At 36.5% G+C, this 10,820-nt stretch overlaps 2 protein-coding genes across 18 annotated transcripts; both read left to right on the top strand.

The window, feature by feature from the left end:
- The first annotated feature begins 326 nt into the window (after nucleotides 1-326).
- LOC117783619 (resistance to inhibitors of cholinesterase protein 3) lies at nucleotides 327-8,354 on the top strand. 17 transcript variants are annotated; one of them, XM_034621085.1, is made up of 12 exons: nucleotides 327-460; nucleotides 1,866-2,274; nucleotides 2,401-2,517; nucleotides 3,141-3,295; nucleotides 3,822-3,965; nucleotides 4,029-4,155; nucleotides 4,405-4,425; nucleotides 4,908-5,203; nucleotides 6,739-6,909; nucleotides 7,012-7,104; nucleotides 7,279-7,431; nucleotides 7,513-8,354. In XM_034621085.1, exons 2-12 carry the CDS (start codon nucleotides 2,058-2,060, stop codon nucleotides 7,645-7,647), a joined length of 1,629 nt encoding a protein of 542 aa, XP_034476976.1. In that variant the 5' UTR covers nucleotides 327-460; nucleotides 1,866-2,057; the 3' UTR covers nucleotides 7,648-8,354. The 17 variants fall into 17 exon arrangements, with proteins under 17 accessions (XP_034476976.1, XP_034476991.1, XP_034476989.1 ...); XM_034621084.1 differs by lacking the exon at nucleotides 327-460 and adding an exon at nucleotides 1,269-1,394; XM_034621089.1 differs by lacking the exons at nucleotides 327-460; nucleotides 2,401-2,517 and adding an exon at nucleotides 1,269-1,394.
- A 518-nt stretch (nucleotides 8,355-8,872) lies between these two features.
- Nucleotides 8,873-9,967, top strand: LOC117784601. Its single transcript, XM_034622389.1, has 4 exons — nucleotides 8,873-8,948; nucleotides 9,180-9,441; nucleotides 9,502-9,596; nucleotides 9,655-9,967. Exons 2-4 carry the CDS (start codon nucleotides 9,185-9,187, stop codon nucleotides 9,807-9,809), a joined length of 507 nt encoding a protein of 168 aa, XP_034478280.1. The 5' UTR covers nucleotides 8,873-8,948; nucleotides 9,180-9,184; the 3' UTR covers nucleotides 9,810-9,967.
- Nucleotides 9,968-10,820: the final 853 nt, after the last annotated feature.

Below are 10,820 nucleotides of genomic sequence, written 5' to 3'. Positions count from 1 at the left end.
AGTGATGCCAACTTTTTGGTGAGAAAAATAACAGAAAGCATCTAAATTTGATTTTGCGTGTACTTTTGCAAAGAATTTGAAAAAATATTTTAGGCAAATCATAGCTAAACATATATTTATTACTTTCCAGATTTTCGGCAAATAGAAACTTTGAAAATTTTTTTTAGTAATCGGAATTGGAAAATAGCCAGAACTAGCTATAAAATAGCTAAGTTGGCAACAGTACTGGGAGATGCCATATGGTAGGGCTGCGATACCTGCGAAAACTATAAATTTTGATTTGTGTTGAATATAGTTTTGCAACACTGATGAGCTTTTGATTCGATTGACGATAACTTGTGGTGGTAGGACAATATGTTTTGTTTGAAGTCTATTGATTTTTCGACTACACTTGATAACGACAAACTTTCAGTTTGAATTTAGTAATTAAGTATTTACGAAATATTTAATCTTACCAAAGGTAAATATTGATAGCAATTAATTAAGTTGAGTGAGTGTATAATGCAACAAATATATAAAGCATGATCGCCAACAGAAAACCGTATTAACTCGAGCGTTACACATTTGTATACTTATAAATAAATTATGAAAACATTTGTGATCTGTGCGACATTGACTTGTTACAATGCCAGTGCCTCTAAAAATAACTGCAGCCAGCGGGTGCTGGACACACATAGGACAGCGAGCGCCATCTCTTGACCACACCAATAAATTAACAGAGACAGAAAGTATTTATGAATATGTTTGCTATGCCATGCGATTTACTGGGTACGAGTATTTAGCAAAAAGTAAAACAATTGCAGACGAGTAAATAGAAAAAAAATTGCACACTTTCACCGGTGAGTGCGTTCGAAAGTGAAATGAAAATTGCGTGAAAAGCGCTAGCCTCTTGGTCCCGACAAAAACATTATTTGATATTTATACATATGAATGTGTTTACACAATTCAGAGAGCGGGTCGTGAAAATAATGGTAAAGATGAAAACAAAACAATAACAAGTGTACTTCGTATATATGAACGTATGAAAATTACGGAGCACCCAGCATGAGGATGATCAGCGCGTGCGCTTTTCCGTGTCTGCTTAGACGGGTGGGGTGGGGAGGCGAGTGGAGGGAAGGGGATATGTTGCAAATTATTTTGTCGTATTCATTATATTTTAGTTTCAGCCAACTGGCGGCAAATGCGGCAAAAATAACAGACTAATGCTCAAATTATGACCGACTGGGCCTTATGAGTACCCGCAGTGTGAGCAACGAGCAGCGCCTCATCCCCGTCTCCGTTCCCCTCGCCACAACCGAAGACTTGGTCTTTGTCGTTGTGGTGCTGTTTTTAAAAATTTGCTAATAGTTTCAAAATTTTGCTTGGCCAGTTCGGAAACAACATTGGATCTTTGCGTAAGCAGTCGTCGCTCTTAGTGCTGAAAGATCTTAAAGATATCCAAGAAACCAATATATTAAATTTATTGCCATTATTTTTTTTTTGTATTTGTTTGTTAATTTTTATCGATTTGATTTTATGTATTTGTTTACTTATGTGATCGTAAATTGTGAGAATTGTGCTGAAGCTTGAATGCATTATATTTATGGTTCACGGCAAAAAAGAATTATTAGATAGGCAAAAAGACTGAAAAGTGTGAGCGCTAAAAATAAAATAATCGGGACTGCTATTTATGTAATAAAATTTTCTATTAAAACAACATCAAAATTCACAATACAGTGACTACTTTGTGCTGTAATTGTGATCATGTGCAGTGATGTGTACCGAACTGGATAGTTCCAGATAAGACAAACATACTTATATAGATATGTATAAGTGAATACGTACATAATATTTATGTACATCATTCTATGTGTGTGTATTTTCAGATAATGCAAAAACAATAAGAAATAAACGTCACAAAAATGAACCAACGCCACAGTTAACCTCAATTAATCAAGAAACTCACACAGTATCATCAGGATTACCACCAAGGAAACATTAACAAACATACATAATTTATAAACGGAGAGTTGCCTTAGGTATTGAGCTTTATAAGTAACGCCTGCGACAACGACAAAATGCCGACAAAATCGTCGACTGGGGCAGGATCGAAGTCGAAGTCTCGCACGGGAACGGAGGAGAGCATGTCACCCAGAAAAATGGGTATAATTGCGATTGTAACTGTGGTCGGATGCATCGCTATATTATGGCCAAAGGTATTTCATCCCATGATGTTTGGCGGTACGCCACCCAAACCAAACTATAAGGATCCCCAACAGCGCGCAGGACCAGGCGGTAAGAATTGATCGTAGCTTCATTTAATTAACATTATTATCTAATTTTTTAAATTTATTATTTTATTTATTTATTAAATATTGTAAACGTGTTGTGTGCGTGTTGATGTTGTCTTGCTCGGGACAGGTTGTTGTGATGTCGTACTTGACAGGGAGGAGTTCATGAATGCCACAAAACCGGCCCTTGAGCCTTTTGGTCCGCATTTGTATCGCAAACAAGTTAATTTGTACACAGGCGAAATAAGTAGGTGGCGCCACTGTGCAACCCAGATGAAACTCTAGTTTTCTCTCTGCTTTCGTTCAGTTCTACTAACGGAATAGTTTTTAAAAATTTAACTAAGTTCTATTATGTATTGTAAGCCCCGAAGAAACTCTGTTTCTCTCTCTCCCTCTAATTGCTTTCGTTCAGTTCAACTAACGGCTTTGTCTTTACAAATTTAACTAAACCAACGGCTTTTTAAAAATCTATTATGTAGTGTAAACCCAGAAGAAAACCTCTTTTTCTCTCTCTCTATCTCTCTATTTGTTTTCATTCAGTTCGACTATTTGTTTTGGTTTTAAAAATTTAACTTTCCTAACGGCTTATCGAAACCCTATTATGTATTGTAAGCCCAAACGAAACTCTTTTTCTCTCTTTTCTCTGCTTTTGTTCAGTTTGACTAACGGCATTGCCTTTAAAAATATAACTGTTCAAAAAAATACTAAAAATATTTCTATAATCAGTATAATAAATTGTTTGTTGTATATACGAGTATAATATTACTAACATTTTTGAGTTCTTTTTATTTAGTGCATAATATTCTTAGCTGACTTTTCAATAGGTTAGACTCATTCATATGCTAATTATTTGGTTATTATTCCAAACAGGTTTACGGCAGGAGCGACCTGCTCATCTGCATCCGGAGTCCATTTACCAGGCGATGCGTGAGCGAGGACGTGCCATACCTGCCACGCCTACTGTTCCGATTGTAGAGCGCAAGACTTCGCCGAGCAATCCACCGCCTCGTATTGTTGACGGACGGGTGAGTTATGAGTTCGATTTGCACCTCATTTTCTATCGACGTCGTCAAAGATTTAGGCTGCTAATTTGCATGAGGCATTTGACATCGGGGCAGGGGGATATAGGGAGGTATGGGGATGAGACATCAGCAAAATACTATAAATAGATGAGTTTATTTTATTTGGATTTGGGTTTTGTTTTTATGACACTGCACGCAAATTGAAGGCAAAAAGACAGCCCAATGAAAATATACAGAAGAAACTGTAAAGGAAGAGTGGGATGAGAGCAACAAAAAAAAAAAAAAAGAAATATTGTTCATATTGAACTTGTGCCAAATCTTATGCGGCACCTGCCCGCGCCTCCATTTGTTGTAGTAGACAATTATAAACAGTATAAGACAAAACTGCGTGTCGATCTCAATAAATGTATGCAAATATATAGACCGAAACTGATTTCCAATATTCTAGATTCTAGAACTTCGCTTTGGCGAATTTCTCTGACAAAGTAGATAAAAATAATGAGATTTCTTTTGGATACTTAATGTACAGCCTGGACCTATACCTGGCATGCGACCTCCAATGGGAGCAGGCGCCTTGCATCAACCTCAGCAACGTGGAGGCAGTAGCATGGGATTCCTGATGCCCCTCTATACCATTGGCATTGTGGTATTTTTTGGATATACGATTATGAAGGTTCAGCAATAGTATTATTTAATTGATATATGCTATTATTAAGACTTGTATTTAATATTACAGATTGTTTTTAAGAAGCAAGTACCAAATGCTCCCTATGGACCCGCCCCAACAGATCCAAGCTTTCGTCAAGAGGTGTTTGGACAGCAGAACCACAGTCAGGTCGAAGACTTGGGCGGTACGAAATTGGGTAAGTTAATGCCAATATATTTGTAGGTTAGCTCAATTTCAAATACTATTTTTGAAGAGAGATTTCGAGTTATGTATCGATATCTTGTAGTTATACACTCTGCACCCTTAAATCCAATACTCGTACAACATACACAAACAAATCCACACTCACACACACATACCCACACGTACTTAACTCATTTTGAAAGCTAACCAATCCGTTTATTTGTATTTGTACTTTCTGCGTTGCCATTTTTGCGAAATAAAGGTTGGCGCGAGCATCAGACAAGTAAGCCAGATAATAGATTTGATCATTTTTGATTATTGATTTAATTGATTAAGTATTAAGATCATCTGATATGAATGATATTATTTGTATGGATATAAGAGCTTAGTGAGAATCGCTCTTGGCTCTGTTGAGTTTTAAAATATGTCCTCCTCATTTGGTGTAGCCTCGATGTGTGTCCAATCGCACAAATTACCTTTAATTGATACTCACATGTATAGTATATATCCCTAAATGTTGTACTTGTATGTTTGTATATAAGTGTCTACTAATTCACGATCCACAACCAATAAATGCATTTACAACATGACAAATGAGTATTATTCACTCACGTCGTTTTCATTATTGTTTTGTTTAAGCTGTAAATAAGCCTTTTTACGTATATATATTAAATAGCAGTAGTTGTTGTTATTATTATTGTTGTTGTTGTTGTTGTTGCCTCAACCTAACTGTTAGTTAAAGCAAATCCTACGCAAACTTTTTAGGGAGCACGACGAGCACATCGAATGCCAGGCGCAACGATAAGGAGCTCTACAATGCGACCTTGTCGGCGGCAGAATTGGCCACGAATCTATCCAGCACGCTGAAGGCTCACCAACAGCAGTGCCACGCCCAGCAGGCAACCACCCCCAAGACACTCGCCGAGGTGGAGAAGACGCTCTTCAATAAGGAAACGGAGCAGTTAATGGAAATTGAAAAGTTACGCAAGAAACTCGAGGACACGGAGCGAGAGATGGCAAAGTTAATTGCCGAAATGAACACCGATCAGTATGAGGCAAAGGTTAGCATCACCAATCGTAGCTAGCAACACCTCTCCAGATCATGGAAATACGATTAGTATCGCATTCACATTTATTCCATGAATCACTCTAGAAATTCGCACTATTTTCAATACAATTTAATTAGTATCTTTAGTTGAACAAGTACTGTGTTCATGCGCGTAACTTCATTTATTTATGTATTTTTATTGTATTCTCATTTTCAAGATGATTGCTATGAAGTTTCTCAAGCGGCAGCCAAATTTCTAATGCAACCATTTACCACTACATATTCAAATATCACAGAAAAAGACCAAAACTAAGTACAAGACATGAATTTCGTTTCTACTTTTGATTTCTAGTAAATACCTGAGTTTTATCCATCCTATACCTGAATCAATCTGTACATGTAACCTACTCCCTGAATGGTTTGCCAGTTTGACATTTCCCAAAGATTCATCCTTCAGCTCTGTGCAAATGATTCAGCATTTGCATTAATTCGTCGCTTCTTCGTTGCATGTGAGAGCGCAGCTTTAGAAGATCGTTCTTGAAGCCTGTCTTCTCTTCTGGTATCAAACAATTTCTCTTACTCTCCTTGTCATGCTTCAAATGTTGTCTCTCTATCTCTCTTTGTTTCTGTCTCTCCTTGTTGCACTCTTACTAAACAACTTACTCGTATTTGGCGTCTTTCTTTCTAACTTTGCTCTATCTTCGATCGGCATGCGAAACTGTAGTCCTACTAACTATATCCAACTACTCAGAACTGCTATGTACTATGTATAACTATACGTAATTGTATCTGTAGCTCTCTAACTAAACAAAAACTTATGATGGGGACATATTTTAGAAACCAAATCAAATGAGAATTGATATCTATCAAAGACACATACATATTTGCTATATACATAAGTATGTACTATATTCAAACCTTTTCGATTTTTATATCATGCCAAATCACAATTCACAATTCATATGTACATCGAATAGGATTATATCAAAGTCAATTATTAAATCGGTCGTTACATCGTTCAATATGTATGTCTCTCCCTTTCTCTCTCTTCCTCTTAATATATGTATGTATTTCTCTCTGTAATGTTGCACAATTCGATTAGTTGTAACGGCGATTCAAGGTCTTATAGACGCTGCCGATGAGCAATTGAACGTTCGAGACGTGCACAAGTCGAGGATTGATACTGATACTGATATTGAAACTGAAACTGATTTAAATAAGGTTAGCGCCGTCCTTGGGCCCGCCCCAGAGCAATCGTTGAAAGTTATCTTAACTCTTTCGTTATGTTTCTTAACCAGCAAAAGTAACTGAAAACCCCTTAATTAGCTAATATGTTATCGTTGTATTTTCTTAACAATAATTAAGTAAACTTGATTTATCTTGTTTGTTTATTGTTTGTACTTAACATTTAATATGTAATTATATTTTGTTTTTGTGTATGTTTTTTTTTGTTGGAGCGAAACCTTTAGAAATGCTCATGTTTTTGTGTTATTAATTTGTCTTCAAGTACTTGCATTCAATAACTTCTTGTATATTTGGCCCGAATAGCAACACGACAACAACGAAAATACGAATTTGACCAATGTAGAAAACCAAAACATTTCCAATGGGCATACAATCATCGATCAGGATCAGGACAAGGCAAAAGCAGCTAAAGAGAATAAACAACAACAACAGCAAAAGAAACGTCGTGACATCAGCGCTGAGCGCGAAGTAACGGTAAAAATATATGCACATATTTTTTTAAAATCTGTACTCCATTTATTTGATATAATTTTTGTATATACTCGCATGATATCATATTATTTATGTGTGGTGCAGGTTCTTGGCATGGAGGTAACAGCAAGTTGCGAGGGCGGCCAACGGTGGACTGGACGCCCTCCAACGCCTGTTTATCGCGCCCCAAGTGAACATGTAAGTGCCTCTGTTGCACCCTGTTGCCAACTCACGATCCTGCCACAGTCAAAGAAAGTTCCAAACAGCAAAACACTTTGAAATCTCTACTGCTTACTTACATTATAGATATCGATGTCAAATTTTAAGAAAAAACCTGATGAGAATTACAACTTAATGTTTATCTTTTTACAGTCCAGAAAATTGGAAGATAATCTACCCGAGCCGCAGTCCATTTATTTGGAAGGCGCCTTGGCACACGACTCACAGATTTTGGTGACCGATTCACAAACAAAACGTGAAGAGGTCTATGACTCTGAGCTGAATGGATCATCTGAAGAACCGGCTGTGAGTACTTTAAGCAACTCTTTTAATTTGAATTAAATTAAATTAAATTATAAATTAAAATTGTTCCTTTATTCATAATAGGTCATACTCAGTAGCAAGATGACGTTATCATTGATTAATTTGGATACAAATCAACAAAATGGTAGCGAGAACAAACAGGAAATCGAAAGTCCCTTGGCAGATGATATTGAAATAATTGGACACGACGAACACTAAAATGTCTCATACTTAAACACAATGCAAGCTTTATTCATATGTATGCGATACTCGTATGAATGTTTGGATAATGGCAATGCTGAAATCGAACCCATTCGCATTGTTGTTTTGTCTAACTTGCTATTTTGAAGTTCATTTAAGGACAGACACCACACAATTGAAAGATATGAGTGAAATATGACAAGTTCACCGCGAATGTTATGACTGATAAAACAAACAAAGAACCTGTTAATTATTTGACATTTGATTTGTATATATTTGTGTTTATATGTATGTATGTACTGTGTATTGTGTTTTGATATTGATTTTATTTTTCGAAATCATATGGTTTTTGCTTTGTAACTGCTCCTATTCGGTCAACTTTACTCCTATTTGTATGCCAAAAAGCTCATTAAATGGATATTCATAATATTTCTACTTAAATCGCTAGATTTTATGTGTATATTTTTAGTCGAAATGCGAACAAAAAACTAGTCTACCACCATCGATTTAAGAACTAAACGAATTCATATTTGAAATCCACTCGTCTATAATTATAATGGTACTTTTTCGAAATAATCTACATCCTAACCACATAACTTTTATTAAAACGTTCGATTGCACCTATGATTAAAGAACTAATGTTAGTGCCACAATGTTTGTGAATTTAGTTTAAAATGAATACATACGTATAAATTGAAAATAAATATAAAACTTGATTTGACAAACTGCATTTCTTTCCCTTAAATTGGTGTTCAGTGGGAAACCTTTTAAATTTATGAATTGCAACGGTTTCAATTTCAAACTTTTGAATTTGGCGCAATGTTAATTTACAGAATGTTAACTACCGATTGCATGTTAAACTCAGTATTTTTTTCTGGTATGTACTGAAATTTAAATTTTAGTTTCATGCAAGTTTAAAATGCAATAACTTTAAAATTAATTAACATTTTGAAGAAAATTTAAAATAAAATATATATAAATTTTAATGAAGGTTTGAAGCTCGTCAGCCCAAGGAGAGAAAAGTTAAAAATTGTATTGTAAAAAGAAAAAAAAATATCATATAATTGAGAAAATTCTAACAAAAACTCCGCAAAAATTTACAAAATTCTAGCTTCAAAAATAATAAAAATTTCAATTTAGTCAAATTTTCAAAGCTACCAGATCGGGAAATTCTGTAGGGTGGCAGCCCCAATTAGAACAAGTTGCCAGATCGGGAAATTCTGTAGGGTGGCAGCCCCAATTGGACAGGGTGGCAGCCTTCCACAGTGTGGAACAGAACAGCTGTGCTGCGTTTGGAAATAATTACGTAAATTCGGCAGGTTAGTAAATTAAATGGTTTATTAAGGAATTAAACATGTTTTCAATAATAAAGCTCAATAATTGTGCAATGGCAAAATGTCAAAAGACTTATACAATTTAATATGGGCACTGTGAATCCAGTTGGTCAATGATCAAGCGGTAGAAGAGATTCTGAATACATGTTTTGTAATTATTATTTACAAGTACTATTTCAATATTGATGTAACATTTATTTTTTCGTTTCATTTAGAAAAACATGTCGTTCTTACGCTCCAAATACTACGATCATCCCGATGGCGAAGATGCCTTTGGAAAGATTGTGGCCACCAACAAATATGCTGTCGTTACCGGACTGGCGTGGTCCACAGTGGACGTATTGACGTTGTCCAAGCCTAAAGGCTACATACCCACGATTGGACGCTTTGCGTACAACACGGGCCCGTTGATGGGCATGGCCACAGCATTTACGCTAACCACGCTCGCTGCCACAAACATACGCGGCAAGGATGATAAGTAAGTGTTATCCGGATTAACTAGCGATTCCTCTTGTTAACTCTTTGATTTGCATTACAGAATAAACTATATGATTGGAGGCTTTGCTGCTGGTGGCGTCTATGGTGCGTGGAAACACAGTCATGTTGCTGGCTTAGTCGCTGGTCTCTTCCTAGGTGAGCTTACATTCGACTCTCGACATAAATGTATACTGATTTTGAATTCTAATGCTAGGCATGGCCGGTGTCATCAAGAAGATGTCCATTGAACAGGGCTGGGAATTCTTCCCGAACTCACCCACGCATCAATATGGTAGCTTAAACGTTGCGCAGAACGATTATTCTCTTATGTCCGAGCGTCCCAAAACCTGGACCGCAGAAAAGAAGTAATAGCAGATATAAAATGTGTGCAAGAGCCAATCACTGACCATGGTTAATAAGCTCTTGCGTCTGTTTAGCTAATAATGTAATAAAAGGAAAACTGGCACTTGTAAAGCTTCGAAAACGCAACCGAATAAATGCCAAGTGAGTGGTGATAATCTACAACATGTGTCAGCTTAAGGTGAAGTTTATTTCTGAACTGAGAAGAAACACATAAAGTTATGCAAATATATAATTTCGACAATGTCAGCGTTTTGGTGCGAATTAACCCCGACAACAGACAACGAAAATAACAACAGAACAAGCGGAATTCAGTCACGCTCAGTGTTAAGCCAACATTTTATTATTTGGATTCTTCGGCGGCCCATTTAAAAAGCCATGAATGTGCACTTAGTCATTTTGGGCCTTTTCTCTTACGTCGTTTTACCTTTCTCAAGCGTGACTGTGAGTCATGCATGTGGCATGGCCACGTCTAGATGTCTATATCTGACAGCACGCTTTCTGCTGGGCCTTCGATTGGGATTGTGATACTGCATTAATCGTACAACATGAATATGAATACTTAAGTGCTCATAGTTCGCATGATCTGCAAGTAAACAAATCAGCTGCTAACGTGTGACTAAGTAAACATTATGAGCTTATAATGATCAGGCATGCGATCAATAGAGAACAGGTTTCAAGTGCCAACAATCTATTGCTGGAATACGGGAACAGAAAACTCCATCAAATTGCTGAGTTGAGTTGCATTTCCTGTTGCCAGCTTAGCTAAAAGATGTTCTTAGTGTATTTAGTTTATAGTATATGTAATTATGCGTTTCTTTTTGGATTTAACTGCAATGCCAGCAATTCTGCTGAGAAACAAGATCTTGTATCTTCAACATAAAGAATCGCTCTGTGGCTGCGGTTCGTTTCACCGAGCTGAGCTGAGAATGGGAATGGCTCTGAGAGAATATGAGGGTTAAGACCTCTTCTTCAGTTTTAGTGTTTCATAAATTTTGCGGTTTCATTGTGGCATCTTTT

This window comes from Drosophila innubila, assembly GCF_004354385.1.
Source record: "Drosophila innubila isolate TH190305 chromosome 2R unlocalized genomic scaffold, UK_Dinn_1.0 1_C_2R, whole genome shotgun sequence".
NCBI lineage: Eukaryota > Metazoa > Arthropoda > Insecta > Diptera > Drosophilidae > Drosophila > Drosophila innubila.
Note: the sequence above shows the minus strand (reverse complement) of the source record. Positions and strands in the feature narration are given on the sequence as shown.

Excerpts from the sequence above, each read along its gene's own strand:
- LOC117783619 (XM_034621085.1), top strand. The coding sequence starts at position 2,058 with ATGCCGACAAAATCGTCGACTGGGGCAGGATCGAAGTCGAAGTCTCGC. Across the intron at positions 6,910-7,011 it reads GCGCTGAGCGCGAAGTAACG|GTTCTTGGCATGGAGGTAAC; the intron begins GTAAAAATATAT and ends TGTGTGGTGCAG. Across the intron at positions 7,105-7,278 it reads ATCGCGCCCCAAGTGAACAT|TCCAGAAAATTGGAAGATAA; the intron begins GTAAGTGCCTCT and ends ATCTTTTTACAG.
- LOC117784601 (XM_034622389.1), top strand. The coding sequence starts at position 9,185 with ATGTCGTTCTTACGCTCCAAATACTACGATCATCCCGATGGCGAAGAT. Across the intron at positions 9,442-9,501 it reads ATACGCGGCAAGGATGATAA|AATAAACTATATGATTGGAG; the intron begins GTAAGTGTTATC and ends TTTGCATTACAG. Across the intron at positions 9,597-9,654 it reads AGTCGCTGGTCTCTTCCTAG|GCATGGCCGGTGTCATCAAG; the intron begins GTGAGCTTACAT and ends TTCTAATGCTAG.